Raw genomic sequence first — 16,876 nt, 5'->3', positions numbered from 1 at the left:
CTCTCTTAATAAAATAAATTAAAAGAATACATTCAATTAAAAAGCAGTATCATTTTATCTCATAAAGTCTTAATCCCAGAAGCAGCAGGCAACGTTGCTTGTTGTGATCTTAATTTTTGTCACAGTTTGATGACAGAATGATTGACTTGGGACTCCAAGTCGGGAACAAAGGAAGGGGCAGGAATCCAAACAGGCGCAATGCTGGGCTTATTCCATATATTCCCATTACTGGGTGACCTGAGACAACAGAAACAGAACATCCTGCAGGGGAGACTACATGAGACAGGGCTTCTCTGGGCTGCTAGAGGAGTGTGACATCACTATCAGGGATCTCAAGGAAATCAAGGTGAATCGGATTGTTGTTGAGTGGCATTCCATGCTGGGATGTGAGAGGCAGGGTGAGAATCCCCCAAAGGAAGGGAGAAAATAAGCCAAATTTGAAGGTGGGAGAAAAAGATGCAGGACTTGTTGTTTATCCCAGGCTTCCAACTCTCTAAGGTCCTATTCAACTCTGGCTCTGAAATTAAAACTCAAATCCCACTTGACCAATCAGCACATGGGAAAGAACATCTGGTCCCTTGCTATTCCCCGTCACAGCTGTACATTCAGGACGTGGGACAAGGTTCTCCCATTTCCAGGGCAGTGATATGAGGAACAGACTAGTTGGGAGTCTGAGAATCGGGCAGGCAGGGGCGGTGTGATTTGGACCTGCGACCTTCCGTTCTGATGTACTCTGGCAACATCACTGTCACGACGACATGCTCCCCCATATTTGAGTCTGCTCTCCTACAGCCTCTGAGACTTCTGCTTCTTCCCTCCCAATTTCAAACTGCAAATAGATCGTCTGGCCCAGCCCCTTGGTCAGAAATCCTTGGCCAAGCACAGTGGGAAGAATGGAGCTGGGAGCCCAGGGCCTTATCTCTCCTCCACTTTCTCCTGTAGTTCCAGATTCCCAGACTGCGTGGAGGTTAAGTTTTTAGAGTTAACCAAAGCAAAGTGTCCCTGCAGAAAATGACCACTGCCAACTATAGGAATAGGGATCCTGAGACACTGGGTTCTGGATCTCCAGAGCCAAGAAAGGAAACACACACAACAGCGCACACATACGTTGCATCTGCACAGACCCTTACTGTTGCAAGGGTGACTTGGCTGCAAGGGGCTAATCATCTACAGAGATGGGAAGATGGAGGTTGGGAGGAGTACAAAGGACTGCACATGGCCAGCAGGGTCACAAGTGCTGGGCCCACGAAACCTCACACTCGCACAGGTGACTTCAGACTGAACACTGGGCAGAACCAGAAGTAAGGGGTCTTTCTGCCCAGTGCTCAGTCTGAAGTCACGTGTCCAGGAAGACTGGAGCCCTGAGCACGATGGATGTCAGTCATGGCTCCCTGCTCTTACTTCCCACTCAAGAGTCACAGTGACGGATCTGTTTTGGAGCCTGTCGGCCACAGCTCCTCATCACTGATAAGGATCTCTGCCCTGTGCACTTCCAGCAGATAGATACCTACTGCCCTTCCCTATGAGTAGGATGCGGCATTCTTCAATGGGGGCTAAGAGGGCAGAGGGACCACCACAGACTTCCCTCCAGATTAGTGGGAGGGGGTGTTCATCTGGCCTCCAGAGCGGGCTGGGGAGAGACTATAACCTTGGGCAGAGGTAGGCCGCTAACTCCTGGAATCCTTGGGCCACCAAGCCCCCAGGATTGTAGTTACTGCCTTGGCCAGGGGACAGCACAAGGACAATCAGCGGCTTCCTCCAGGCTGATTATGTCTCTTCCCTGACACCCTCCTTCCCCTCCCCCTCCTGCCAGGACCCCTGGGGAGAAGGAGCCATCACAAACCAAGCCAGTTCCTCTCCTGTGATTTGTTCTGAATTTTCAAACAAAGAGTAATTATGACAGATGCCGAGCAATCAGCATCATTATGCGTGGGGAACAAGAAAGTGAAAGGGAGTCCAGGGAATCCTGTTGGGGGGGGAGGGGAATTCGTCTTCCCTCCTCAGGAACTGGCAACTCCCACCTCTACCTCCAGCAGCCCCAGCAAACCTCCTAACTTCCTTCCCTGATGCACCCCCCCCCCCCAGGAAGGTAACCAACGTTCAGGCCTACCTGGGAGTTCCCAGCAGAGGCTCAGAGTAGGGGAAGAGGAATCACCATGGCTGGGGCTCTAAGCTGTTCTCTGGTTCCTGGCCCTCTACCCACCCATGCTATGGGTGTCTGCTGTGTTCCAGTGGGCACTGTAGCAGGCTAACCTGGCTTTGACTCTCAGTTTCCCCACTTCCTCTGTACCTTCTAGTAAGCGACTCAATCATTTTGGATCCCCCCAATTTCTGATCTATAACCAAGTACTAGAAATACTAATGTAATTCTTGTGGGAATTAAGTAAATGAGCCCAGAGAGGGTTTATTACAGAGCAGTAGCCTCCATGACCACGACTACATTTTTTTTTTATTAATTATTATTAGCTGTTTCACTTGAATGCCAACTCACGGCCAGGCTCCTGTATCCAGTGTGCTTTGGGAACTCGTGAAGGAAGCCCTCTGCGATAGGCCACGGGTGTCAGCAGCCCTCATCAGAACTGCAACCATGACAAAAGCAAAATAGAGACATACACGGCCCGTTTGTCCTAGGGGAGGGGCACAGGGACCTCCCACCCTCTTTTGGAAGTAGGGGCCAATAAGGTTCTTGGAGAAAGCCAGAATTCAGACTGGTGTCTCATAAATATCTGACACGGAGGAGCTGGGAAAGGCCTGAAGAACAGGGCAGAAAGATGGGGTTATGGGGACCTACGTACAGACGGTCCTGGTTCAGGCCAGAACAGTTTGCTGAAAGACTGGGAGCCCTTGGGTGCCCTAGACACCTCAGCTTTTTAAAAAAAAAATGTTTTAAAATGCTAATGTGTCTGCCTGTGCATCTGTATGAGTGTATGCCACGTGGGTGGGTGGCCCACAGAGGCCAGAAGAGAATACTGAGTCCCCTGGGACTAGGATTACAGATGGGTGTGAGCAGCCAGATGTGGGGCTAGGAACCCAGTGCAGGTCCTCTGGGAGAGCGGCTGGCACTCTTACCTTTCCAGTCTCGGTTTTTAAAGTCTGTAAGCCCTAGTGTGGTGATGCTTGCATGTAATCCTAGGAAGACAGAGAAGGCCATGAACTCAAGGTCAGCCTGGGCTGCCTAGGAAGACGCTGTACAACCACAACAGACAAAACGAAGCTAGACTCACCCTCTAGTTACGTCTGGTTTTTCTTGGAGACTAGGAAGACCACTCAGGTTGCAGTGGGCCGAGCACTTTAGGGTCCTTTTCTGTAGCATGCAGTCCAGTGAAAGAGCTACGACTTGGTTCTCTTTCATGGTGGTCTGCCCCTCACCTGCCCCTCCTCTGCTTTTAGGTGGTCTGGTCTCCATCTGCCCACCCCAAGTCCCCAGGGCCTCTTGGTAGTCTCCACTCCCCCACATTCCAGTGGCCTTGGGGGCAGCAGCCAGACCTGAAAGTCCAGTTTCTGCCCATTATCAACCGCTAGCATCTCTTTGCAACCCAACACCAGCATTCCAGAGGGCAGTCCAGGGCTGCCCCACCTCACAGTCGGGGTCAGTGTCCAGCGAGGGGGCAGCCAGGTTCTCAGATTCCTTCCAGTGAGGACTGACCTCTGGGGAGGCCCTGGCTTGTGGAGGAATCTGTAAAGCCCTTCTTTTGGGGTCCTCTTTGAACCGTCCCCTCTTTGGTTCTCTGTAGAGGGAATCTGTTTCCACAGCAGAGGGTTCCCTGAAAGCAAAGAAGGCTAGAGAAATCACTGTGGAGGAAGGTAGGCGGAATGGCAGACCACGGAAGGGGGAAGGAAGGGCTGAGGAGAAGCCAGGGGAAACTGGCCCTCGGGTTTATTAAAAGGCAAACACATCAAAGTCACCTCAGAGGGAGGCAGAGGTGGGGAGTGGATGGAAGTTCTAAGCAGCAGAGACAGAGGTGGTGCTGGGAGGTTGGTGGGAGCCAAGTCTCTAACCAGACTCTCCCCTGCATGAACAAGGCCGGCCTGTGCCTAGCGGCAGTCCACCTGTCCCTCAGGGCCCTCTATGGGCCTTTTCCTATCTTCTTAGCACTGGGCTTCAGGTGCCCAGGAGTCCCTCCTTGGTCAGTACACAGGTGAGAGTAGCAAACATCAGAGTTTTAACAAGTCTAGGGACAGGGCTCAGAAAAGAGGGAGAGGTTCCTTGGGAAGAGTTAGTTAGCATTTGTCCATAGGCTCACTTGGGATGGCAGACAGATTTGGGGACCCACCCAATGAATGAAAACTAGGAGCTCGATGTCCGGGGAGCTATGGCCATGCCCATCAGCTCACAGTCTAAGACCTCGTCCTCTAAAGCAATGATCCATGGCTCACCCACTTCTCCCCACCCACAAGGCCACAGCTAGAGAAATATAGGGTGTCATAGGTAAACTGTGCACAGGGTGGACATTTTTGGTGGAATTACAAATTCCAGGAGGAGCTGTCTGCTGTCTACTTTGCCATCCTGAATACCTTTCTGTTCCATTCCACTTTTATTAAGGGGGTGTAAAATAGCCTTCAAGCTACTGTGCGAAAGTCTCTCTTCAAGACACACACACACACACACACACACACACACACACACACACACACTCCAGCCTGCAGGAGCTCTGAAGAGGAGAGAGAAAGGCGATACAAGCAGGCCAGGAGTGAAAAAGTCCTTTCTCCCTAGGGGTGGGAAGGGGGCAGAGGGTTAAGGGGGGCTGGGGGCCTGTTTCATTTGCAGGCTGCAAATGCCTCTCCTATTCACGGGCCCACATTCCCAGCCCAGGCGCCTGGCCACTGACAATGAGGGGGCAGGAACAGAGAAGATTTGCACATTGTGTTTAAGGGGCCAGCTGGCTGCCTGCGACAGTGGAGCCAAGGTGTGGGAACCAGAAGTACTCAACTTCCACACTCGAGTCCTGCGGGTGGGGTGAGGGGCAGCCTTGGGCCCTGCACAGAGCCGGAGGCCTCCTTCCCAACAGGCCGAAGTGCCTGGGGCTGCAGGACACATCAGGTTAGAGAAGAAGGTCCAAAGCAGGACATCCAAGGCCCTTCTCATAGGAGCATCGGGCAATTGAGTGGGAGTCACACCCCATCTGGTGGGGCCCTCCGAGCTTAAGTTTCTCTAGAGAAGAGCAGCACCCACGATCCTGCCCTGTATGAACACAAGGCAGATCCATTCTTCACGTTCATGGCCTCTGTCCCTTGGAACTGTGCTACCAACCCAACAATTTCAGAAATGAAGGAAAGAGAGAGAGAGAGAGAGAGAGAGAGAGAGAGAGAGAGAGAGAGAGAGAGAGAGAAGAGAAGAGAAGAGAAGAGAAGAGAAGAGAAGAGAAGAGAGAGAGAGAGAGAGAACACACTTTGAGCCCAGAAGACCACATGTTCATTTAGTTTTTACCAAGCTCCCCAGGCAGGGAATGTGAGAAATACAAAAACACCCGCCCCCCAGCTTAAAGTCTAGCTGAAGAGACAGATGGAGTGAGTAGCAGTTACTTAATGGTCCGAGCACCCACTGCCAAGGCTCTAACCTGAATGCCACAGACCACGACTGTTCCCAGCATAGGAGAAGAAGAAGAAAGGTCTGTAAGTTAAAGGACTGGGGAGGAACCGGGTGTGCCAAGGGCAAGAACGGACAGGGGAAAGGTGCCTCGGAGGCAGCTCTGCCCTGAGAACCTTACACAGAGCGAGGCCTGCACCACAGCCTCAGTGAGCTGTTCACATGCACAGGGCTCCTGGGGTCCCAAGAGGGCCTTTCCATTCCCCTTCTCTATCACCCCTCGAAACTTACTCAAGAGTGCCAAACAACGATCTACATGTGGGCTTGGGAGACAGTCTAGTCAGTAAAGTAGTTGCCTTGCAAGCATGAGGACCTGAGTTCAATTCCCAGAACCTGCTTGTAGAAAAAAAATAGACACATCAGTTCTAGTGCTAGGGAGGTGGATACAGGCAGAATCCTGGAGCTCTCTGCCCAGCCAGCCTGCCCTACCTTGAGAGCTCAAGGTCAGCGAGAGACTGTCTCACTACAACAAAGTGGGCTGGGTGTGGTAAGCCACATTTTGAATTCTGACACTAGGGAGGCAGAGGCAGGTGGATCTCAATGAGTTCGAGGCCAATCTGTTTTACACAGTAAGTTCCAGACCAGTCAAGAACACACAATCTTGTCTTTAAAAACAAAACAAAACAAAACAGAAAACCTCAAAGTGGATGGCACCTCAGAATGATACCCAAGACTGTCCTTACGCTTCTACACTCATATGTGCATACACATGCTCACGCACATGCACACACACACACACACACACACACACACACACACACACACACACGATTGGCAGGCAAGTAAAAGGCACTGACCCGCACCCACTTATCACATCATGACAGAGGTGAACTCCCAGTATGTCTACGTGTGGACACTCACCCACTGGTTGACACTTCAGCTTCAATGCCTGTTTCTTGCCCTGACAGTAACCAGATATGTGTGTGAAAAGCAGCGAGGACATTTCCTTGGGTCCCCTCACTGAGTTGCCTTTCAAGGAGAGTAGGAAAGCGTTAGTTTCACACCTGAGCTGGACAATCAATTTCCAGGGGATGAAGACCTTCACAAAGCTCCAGGGCTAAGACCCACTTCCACACCACCCATCCTTTACTCAGGGCCTTGTAAGTGCACTGAGTCTCCCACCAAGTGTCGTCCCCAGTAGCTCCTGCCCATACTTCTCCTGGCCCCACCTAAACATAGTTCCAGACTAAGCAATCATCAATCATGTGGAGAGGATGAGGTTGGCCTGCCTTCTCTCCCTCATGCCATCTTGAGAATGATTCAGCTCTTGCAAGTTCCAATGGGTCTGAACTCTTGGTTCCTTCCTAGGAATCACACCACAGCCAAGACTGGAGTCACAGCTCAGAAAAGTAATAGTTCATGTTTCTGGTTCCTCGTCAACAGTCTAGAGCCTGAGCTGTGGCCTGGGCTGAGCTCTTCATACGCATATCCTAAGGAATCTGGGGCTCCATGAGCTTAAGTGACTTGCACAAGGTCCCAAAGCCAGTGGGTAGTTGTGGGGCAAGGCCCACAGCCACCAAGCCCAGATCTGTTTGCCCTATCAGCCTACATCTGAACTCACTGTTAGGCCCGCCCAGCCTGGCTGGATTGTGGGCATAATGTTTTTGTAGACTGTGTAAAGTTTACCCTTGTGCTATTCAAATGCTGATTTCTCTGCCCTCAGATCTTGTTTCCGTCTGGACTCGACATTGTAATGTGTATACCAAGAATCCCTTGCCTTAGGTTTGTTTAAACAGTTCTTACCATTTATTCTCTGCCTTGTCAATAAATGCTGATCACCCAATGGGCTGGGCAGAATAGAAAATAAGCCGGGACATCTGTCAGCCAGAGGAAGGAGAATGGGGAGAGAGGGAGATTCAGATGAGCCAGGAGAATGGAGGATTTGGAGCCATGAAGAAGGGGTCCAGAGAGAGGTCACAGAAACACACCTGAAGCCCAAAGAGCCAGATCAATAATAATATGTGAATCTCATGGGATGGGGCTGGGAGGAGACAGATTAACATAGGAGATTGAGGTACAGTTTTTTTTTCAGTCTTTCACGTGATTTTATTTTCTCCCTTCAACCATAATAATATGATATCTAAATTTTGTCTTAACGGGTGGGTCTGTAAACACAGGCTTATCCATCCCACTTACAGGCAAGGCAAAGGCTGCTTCTTGAAATGGCCCCACCATGGATCCTCTGGTTATCCAACCCAAGTCACCCCCTTGTCTGGCTTTATCCTCACTGTATTGGGTGGCCACTTCACTGAATCTCATCCCAGACTTTAGCTTTTCCATGGCTTCCATGATTTTCCTATGTTTTTCACATAGAATGTGTCTGACCTTTACTGCATTGCCACCACCTTTAGGACCCTGAGACTTCTTGTCAGCACTGTCACTCCCAGAGGCTGCACCTCCTTTCCCTTCCCAGAACCACTTTTCCTCTTCGGCGGCATCTCTTAAGCTTGCCGTTGAACCTGAGGTACAGTTTTAAATATATCTTAGTTTTTCTGTGTGGTTCTTGGGGACCAGCATAAGGTAAAGAACTATAGCTGTTGGATTAATGCACTGCTAATATTTCTATTAAAGATAATTCATTAACACCTGATAAGTATGCATCTGGCATAGTGGACAACACCTACCACTATCCAAGATACTTGTTTTCCTAGGCATCAAGCCCTTTATTCTACCACCTCAAAGAGTGTTCCCAGAGCCTAGATACCTTGAGGGGAGGGATTGTGGCTTTTGTCCAAATGGGTATACAGTGACTCAAAAGGGTTAAGCAACCTTTGCTCAGGGCCTCTGGTGAGTGAGTGGCAGAGTTGGTTCAAGCCTGCCCAGCCTCTGCCCTTGAAGCCCTGGCTCTATGGACTTCACTAGGCCACCTGCAGTTTCTCAAAACTAGAGAGTATGCTGTGAGATTATGATGTCCATTGTGGGTCAGCAGCATTGACATCACTTGGGCTCTTATTAGATGCAGAAACTCAAGCCTTGTCTAGATGCTTAGATTCAAAATCATACCTTACCAACATCCTCCCCCTGCTCCCTGGGGGGCTTGTCAGGAAGGGTTCAACTTGGGGAATCCTGCACATGATCACAGGGTGTCTCTCTTTTATTTCCTCATGCGATCGGGACCAAGAATCAAGAGGCAGGATGGAGAGCTTCTACTGGAGGGCAGAGAGCTAGGAACAGATAGATCCCTGACTACCTCTTAAGACTGGCCTGCATCCCGCCTTTTTAAACTCTTATCTTATATGTACGAATGTTTTGCCTGCCTGCATGTCCCTGTAGCACATCTGTGCCTAAGGAAGCCAGAAGAAGCATTATGCTCTTTGGGACTGGAGTTTAGGACGCACTGGTCCTTGTGGCTCTCCTTCATAGTGGGATGATATGTATACATGTGTCATGGTGCAGGAGATTCAGCCAAGGGAACACAAACTCCACATCAGCAACTCTCAGTTTTCAACCCTCATGCTGTTAACCTGTGAGACAGCAAGGCAGAGAGTCCAAGACTCCTGAGATCATGAACTTGGGAGCTTAGAACCTGATCCCCAACTGAGGTTCCAGGGCCAAACCAGCTTATAGCAGAGCCCAGCCTTGGGCAGAAGTGGACAGAGTGCCCTCTGTCCTAGAGCTTGGCTGCCTCAGCAGTCCTGCCTGTAAGCAGTGCAAACAAGCTTACTCCTACCCAGCCAAACCCCATGGAGTTCACAGGAGAAGCCGGGGTCCTAGGGGCCACTCACATCTTTCATGAAGCCACTGCACTCCTCTCCCCCCACATCATACAACATCTGCAGTGCCAGCAGGTAGGGCCAGGGTATGGAGGAAACCCAGACTGACAGTCAGCTTTGGAGCTTTGGGGGGACATCAGCCTGTGAAGTGGAGTGATGGAACTGGGGCCAAAGCAAGTCCCCACAGGGCACAGATTTAGAAGGGGGAGGAAGAGTATATATATCAGACCAACACTCAGAGTCACCTCCCTTAGCTTTTCTGGGACCCCGAAAAATTAGCCTCAGAATTGAAAGAAACAAAACCTTTTTTTTTTTTTTTTTTTTGAGACAAGGTCTCTTTAATTAGCCTTGGGTGTCCTGGAACTTACTATATAGACCAGACTGAATTCACTAATATAGACCAGGCTGGCCTTGAACTCACAGAGGTCTATCAAAAAGGCCAGAAAGGTGTGAACTACCATGCCCAGGTCAAACAAAATATCTTAAGAGTTAACATCACCCACAGGAAAACACATTTAGTAGTAGGGAAATGGCTCACACTGGTCACACTGGTGAGGACCTGAGAGGTCAGCTCTCCAGAACCAATGTAAAAAGCTGGACCAGGGCTGGGGAGGTGGAGGCAGCAGGATCCCTGGGGCTTGCTGGCCAGTGGTCTAGCTAAACCCTCGAGCTCTGAGTTCAACGAGAGACACTATTTTAAACAGTAAGGCCCATAGTGATTGAGGAGAACATGACATCAACTTCTGTCCTCCACACATATTCACATCCCCTCATATGTGTACATACATGAACATGCACACTCATACACACAATGAGGTTAACCTAGTATGTCTAAATCCTTGCATTTTATTCCCAACATTAAAAAAAGAAAAAACACATCCTCCACACACACACACCCCCCACAGCTCCTTTCTTTCCTGAGCCTTTACCTCCCAGGATCCTTTGTGGTGATGCAAAGACCCAACTGGCCTCTACTTTTCTGCACTAAAACAGTTGATGACATGTGGAAGGACTCATGACCCTCCAGGTCATCACTGCCATCCAGAAGACAGTGGATGGCCACTCTGGAAGCTGTGGTGTGATGTTTGTAGGGCTGCCCATAACATCATCCCTGTGCCCACTGGCACTGCCAAGACTGTGGGCAAGGTTATCTCAGACCTGAATGGGAAGCTCACTTTCATGACTTTCTATGTTTCTACCCCCAGTGTGTCTATTGTGGATCTGACATGCCACATGGAGAGAGTTGCCAAGTACGATGAAAAATCAAGGTGGTAAAGGGGCCTGGAGAGATGGCTCAGTGGTTAAAAGCACTGACTGCTCTTCCAGAGGTCCTGAGTTCAAATCCCAGCAACCACATGGTGGCTCACAGCCATCTGTAATGGGATCCTGTGCTCTCTTCTGGTGTGTCTGAAGACAGCTACAGTGTACTTACATATAAATAAATAAATAAATAAATAAATAAATAAATAAATAAATAAATAAATCTTTAAAAAAGAAAAAAGGGGGCTGGAGAGATGGCTCAGTGGTTAAGAGCACTGACTGCTCTTCCAGAGATCCTGAGTTCAATTCCCAGCAACCACATGGTAGCTCTGTAATGGGGTCTGATGCCCTCTTCTGGTGTGTCTGAAGACAGCTACAGTGTACTCATACATGTAAAGGGAATATAAATAATTCTTTAAAAAAAAAAAAAAGGAAGGTGGTAAAGCAGGCAAGGGCTCACTAAAGGACATCCTTCACTACACCAAGGGCCAGGTTGTTCTCTAAGCCTTTAATAGAGACACCCACCCTTCCACCTTTGATGGTAGGGCTGGCATTGTTCTCAAGGATAACATTATAATCTCATTTCCTGGTATGAAAATGGATACGGCTACAGCAATAGAGTGGTGGACTTCATGATGGACCTCATGGCCTACACATGGCCTCCAAGAAGTAAGAAGCCTGGGACTACACACTCCTACAAGAATAGGGAGAAAGAAGGGGTTGGGGATTTGGCTCAGTGGTAGAGCGCTTGCCTAGCAAGCGCAAGGCCCTGGGTTCGGTCCCCAGCTCTGAAAAAAAAAGAACAAAAAAAAAAAAAAAAGAATAGGGAGAAAGATAGGAGTTCCTGTCCAAACTCAGCCCCCACCAAATAAAAAAAAATCCTGAGCACCCATTCAAGACCCACAGAAGAATTGGGGGGCTTAGAGAGCCCTACTTTCTTGAATACCATCAATAAAATTCGCTGTACCCAATGAATTATTGATTGAATGAATGAATGAATGAATGAATGAATGAAACAGGCCATGGAGGTAGGCAGTTTTTCTCCCCGGGAAGTTTCATTCCTCCCATCCCCAGACTCCAGGTCTTCCTCTGGTTCCCACTCACACATCCTGCCATCTGCTCAGAGGCCACATCAGTCTCCCTAGCCTGGTGGAGAGGGCCAGCACCAGAAGTGATTCCCATCTCCAAGCCCAGGGCTGCTTCCCAGCAAGCTCCATATGGGGGCCTGGATCAGTCTTCCTCAGAACAAAGGGGGCATCCTCAGCCCAGCATGAGGGCTCCTGCCCGGAACAATTCATCACTCACCAGCCTGTTCAAAGTAACAGTGCAAATGTCCCCTGAGTCAGGAAGGGACTTGTCAGCGTTCAGAGGGAAGGAGGCAGCATGCCATAGCTTAAGCGGGAGGGTACAGAGTTCAGGTTGCCCAGGCTGCAGTCTGGCTCTTCTGCCTCCCAGAATGTCACCACTGAATCCCACCCTCCTCCAGGCCCAGATGTCTCTTCTCTAAAAGGAGAATGTTACCACATGTCTCCCTCAGTCATTGTGAAGATTCAATGAAATAAGTCATAAAGCATTCTGGGTACCCTGCATACAGCAAGTACTAAATAAATGTTGGCTAGCGTTGTTACCAAAGCCAAAGCAGCTTTTTAAGGAAGAGTCGCCTCCCTGAAGTACAGAGATCTAGGACAGAGAACACTGGCCACTGGCCTCAACTCTTGCTGTTTTTCAAGAAGTCTCCCTCCCTCCCTCCCTCCCTCCCTCCCTCCCTCCCTCCCTCCCTCCCTCTCTCCCTCCCCCCTCCCTCCCTCCCTTCCTCCCTTCCTTCCTTCCTACTTTCTTCCTGCTCATCCAATAAATCTCTTCCTGACATCTGTGTGTCTGTCTGTTGTCTGTCTATTTATTCAGTGTATGCTTAAGAGGGACATGCATGAGTATGTGTGTGTTTGTGTGTGTGCACATGAGTGTATGTGTGTGCATGTGCGTGTATGTGGAGGCCAGAGGTCAATTTCAGGTGTCTTCCTCAGCAACAATGACATCTTGTTTCTCTCCTTGGCACTTAAGGCTTGCTAATTCAACTGCGCTGGCTGGACAGTGGGCTTCAGGAATCCTCCTGTCTCCAGTTCCCCAGCACTAGGACTCAGGTTGTTACTACCACACCCGGCTTTTTATAAGGGTTCTAGGGATTAGACTCAGGCCCTCAAGCTTGTGCTGTAAGTATTTTGCCAACTAAGCTGTTTCCCAAGCACCTACTGTATGTTTTTGCTGTTTTGTTTTTAAAGAAAAATTTTGACCAGTTTGAGGATTCATTACGGGCATAGTGAAGTCTTTTTTTTTTTTTTTTTTTTTTTTTTTTTGTTCTTTTTTTCGGAGCTGGGGACCGAACCCAGGGCCTTGCGCTTGCTAGGCAAGTGCTCTACCGCTGAGCTAAATCCCCAACCCCTCAGAATCTTTCAAAGTTAACCTATAATTAAATTTTTCATGTCATTAAAATGCCCCTTCAAAAATCTAAGTGCCCCCACAGAATAAGGCAAATGTTTCTATGTTTAAACACCAGAACCATATTCAGTGGACCAAGACGTTTGTGTACGACATACTCGGGAAAACTTTCATAAGCTGAACGACGACACGGATGAGGCCCTGCCTCTAGCCTGTGAGCCTTTGGCTTCATTCTTGTCAGTTTACATTCCAGTCACGGAAAAAGAGCACATGACATATCTGTGCCATCCAAAATCACCACTGTGCCACCTGTCAACTGAGCCAATCTACAAAGTGTGTTCTTTTCAGCTTTAGAAAATGAGGCTCCTCCCTCACCCTCAAGATGCAGGCTGACCTTGGTCACCAGCCTGGGTTATGGAGAGGGAAAAGAGAGACAATGTACTTACTTGCAACCTGGATACGAGCCTTCCGACTGACCAGCAGCCCAAAGCGGTTCTGAGCCACACATTCATAGTCGCCCTCATCTGACGGGCTCTCTCCCTGCTCCAGCCTGAGGTGGTGGATCAGCAAGGAGCCATTGGCCAGTAGGGTGGTGTGGGTGTCCTCAGGCAGCTCCGCTCCATTCTTCCTCCAGGAGACTTGCACTGGAGGGCTGCCCTCTACTTTGCAGCCCAGCATGATGGGCTGTCCAAGGTTTGCAATATCATCATTTGGCTCCACGGAAAATGCCAGCTCAGCAGAATGGCCCAGACCTGGATTAGGGAAGGGGAAATGGAAAGAAAAGACATGAGCATGGAGAGTACACACAACCAGGAAGAACTCCGTACCCAGAGATGTCCAGTTCATGGTCCCACGTACCCGCCGCGTGCCTGTGGTGCATCTGTCAGCTTAGTACAAGTCCCCATTATACAAGGAAACTTCATGTACTACAAACGCCATCTTGTGCAGTGTTTTATTTAAATCCATCCACTGCAGGTGAGTGAATACTGTTTACACCACTCGCTCTTTCACAAATAAGAAAACCGAAACCTGGTGATGATGTTTGGTGACTTGCCCAGGACCTCACAATTGGTCTTTGGAAATCTGAGTCTTGGAGGACTGGAGAGATGGCTCAATGATTACAAACACTGCTGCTCTTCCAGAGGACTCAGGTTCAATTTCCAGCACCGCCATGGGGACACAGCACCTATCTGTATCCAGTCTCGAGGATCTGATGCCCTCTACTGGCCCCCATGGGAGCCAGGCATGGAGGTGCACCAGCAGGTGAGGAAGAAAAACACCCATGAAGGTAAAATGAACTAAATGTTTTTTGTTTTTTAAATCAGAGTCTCAAAAGCAAGATTGATTCCAACACTCTGCTTCCACTCTCACGATCACCCTGCACTGAGGCTCACAGACTTTCGGAATGTAGTCTTAAAAATTCAGTGCAATCCCAGCTTCCCCTCATCAACTATTTAAATGAAGGAACAGCAATGTGGCTTGTGTCATACAGTTGCTTGACATGATTAACAAGAGAGCACTGCAGAAAATTAAAATCCCTAAGCGACGAGAAGGGCGGAGATGTAGCTCATTTGGTAGCATGTTTGGCTCACATGCATAAAACTCTGGTTTCCTTCCCCAGAACTGAAACCCAACATGGTTGCAAGGGTGGGGCGGAGGTACGAGGACCAAGAATTAAAGCGGGTGGCATCTTGGCTTTTCACAAACAATGGAGACAAAGATGTCCCCTCACTGTGAATTAAAAGGAAAAAGTCTTGTGTGGGGCATACGCTTTTTTTTTTTTTTTGGTTCTTTTTTTTTCGGAGCTGGGGACCGAACCCAGGGCCTTGCACTTCCTAGGCAAGCGCTCTACCACTGAGCTAAATCCCCAACCCCGGGGCATACACTTTTAATCTAGGGACTCAGGAGGCAGAGGCAGGTAGATCTCTGAGTCCCAAGCCAGCCTGGGTTACAGAGGAAAGTCCAGACAGCCTCACAAAGAAACCCTGTCTCAAAAAACAAGCAAACAAACAAAAAAACCTAAAAAGTGGAGTGAGATAGAAATAAATCAGGTTTCCATTTGCTGGTAAAACTATCAGCGACTTGGTCCAATGCCTGCAAAGGGGCCCCAGGTATGGACCCAGTATTCAGGCTGTGTGTGGCCCGTCCCCCTAAACCCAGGCTCTGGGTGTTGCTCTTTTGGCCTTTGTTATACGGAGAGTTGGGGAATAGTAAACATCAATTTACATTTCCCAAATTTAGCAGAAAGCTCTTGTATACCTAGACTCTTCACTCCCAGGTAACCTCAGAATAAAAATGAGCAGGCGGGAGGCAGGTGTGGGAGGGATAGACTCAGGGCCCATCTACAGTGGTTGGATTTAAGGGAAACACTGCACAGGATGGCATTTGATGAAGGAATAGGCACTCATGCCAGAGGTGACAGCAAGTCTCTCCAGCAAGCAATTTATCTGATCGGTTATGCCTTCACTCCAAGAGGAATGAGCCCTCCTGGTCTAAAGGGGCGGGCACTGAGCCCCCTCCTCCCATTTCCAGGGAATTAGTGATCCTGGACCAGGCTCCTCCCTCGCAGACTCAAACCCTTCCCTGCTGGGTGAGACCTAGTCAGGGTGGAGGGTCTAGGCATCGCTACCACTGTAGGATAAGGACAGTTTAAGACGTTTGAGGCTCACACTCTTTCAAATCCTTCGCATCCTCCACGAATCCTAAGTTTGAGCCGCCTCCTCCCCCAATTCAACCCCGCTGCAGCTACAGGGGATAAAGTTTCTCTCGGGTGTACATGCAATATTTTGCTTTTGGAGAAGGAAGGGAGGAAAGCGAATTGTCCAAATGTGTGTTGCCTGAGAAGGACTTGAGAAAGAGGAGGGCTTGGATCCACACCCGTCTTGGGTGAGATGAATCTTTTACAGTCCAAGAGGAAGCGACGGGTGGCCAGGCGAACCAGGACAGGGACTCTTAGCTCCCTCGGGGAAGGGCGGGGTCCTGGGTAGCAGCGCTGGCAGGCGCTTGCCCTAGGCTACAACACCTCTCCTCCAGCTCTCCCACCTCTTGCCAGGGTCGTCCATTCCGCCCACCGGGAATCATTCCTTCCTCCTCCTTGGATTCCCTGGAACCCAGTCCTAGCTCTAAACCCTAAGGGATGCCTTCTCTGCTCAACGCAGGCGAACCCCGATCCTGGGACCCTGATCTGCTGCTTCCGGCTTCGTTCGCCTCGGGCTACTCAGGGTCCCCAGCAGGGCTCTGCGCACCGGGGATCGCCTTCCTCTGTTGGGACTCGTCCGCTTTTTCTCCTCGGGCTTGTTTCCTCCAATCCGCAATGCCAGCCTGCCTTCCCAACTCCCGCTTTGCCCCGCTCCCAGCTCCTCGGGTCCAGAACCGGGGTCCTGCCCTGAACCATCCTGAGCCCCGGAGGCGCAGAGAAAGAGCCCCGGCCCTCTCTCGGGATTCTCCCCCCCTAATCTCCCGCAGTCCTTCAAACTACTGGCAGCCCAGGCGGAGTGGGTTTCCCGGTGCCCGCAGCGCGCTGTCCCGCCAGGTCCCTCCAGCACGCGCTCCTAGCACAGGTCCCCGCGGTGTCCCGGGGTCCGCCCCTCTCGCCTGCGTCCTGAGTCCCGGCTCACCCAGGCTTGGCACAGGTAGCGGCAACAGTAGCAGCAGCAGCGGCGGCAGCAGCGGCGGCAGCAAAGGCGGCAGAAGCCGGGGCCGGCGCAGCGCGGGCGGGCGGCGCGGGGACGCGGTGCGCGGCTCAGCCATCGGTCTCTCGGTCCGCTGGGCTCGGCTACGCGCGGCGCTGCTCGGGCGGGGGTCGGGGGAGTCTCACGGGCTCACAGGGTCCCGCGGGGCCGGCCCCGGGGCCGGGGCCGGGGCTCTGGCCGGGGCCGAG

The 16,876-nt window shown here is 50.4% G+C and overlaps 1 protein-coding gene and 1 pseudogene across 2 annotated transcripts in view; both read right to left on the bottom strand.

Annotated features, from left to right (window-relative positions):
* Igdcc3 (immunoglobulin superfamily, DCC subclass, member 3) overlaps window positions 1-16,876 on the bottom strand; it is a 46,789-nt gene extending 29,913 nt beyond the window's left edge. For both annotated transcript variants that reach the window (NM_001372159.2, NM_001372161.2), the window contains exons 1-2: window positions 16,614-16,876; window positions 13,443-13,748 (exon numbers count right to left, since the gene is read on the bottom strand). In NM_001372159.2, the coding sequence (NP_001359088.1) occupies window positions 13,443-13,748; window positions 16,614-16,746 (439 nt within the window). In that variant the 5' untranslated portion in view covers window positions 16,747-16,876. The remainder of the gene's footprint in view (window positions 1-13,442; window positions 13,749-16,613) is intronic.
* On the bottom strand, window positions 7,608-11,270 carry LOC134480195 (peptidyl-prolyl cis-trans isomerase NIMA-interacting 4-like; annotated as a pseudogene).

This window comes from Rattus norvegicus, chromosome 8 (assembly GCF_036323735.1).
Source record: "Rattus norvegicus strain BN/NHsdMcwi chromosome 8, GRCr8, whole genome shotgun sequence".
Taxonomy (NCBI): domain Eukaryota; kingdom Metazoa; phylum Chordata; class Mammalia; order Rodentia; family Muridae; genus Rattus; species Rattus norvegicus.
This window is presented reverse-complemented; position numbering and strand designations above follow the sequence as displayed.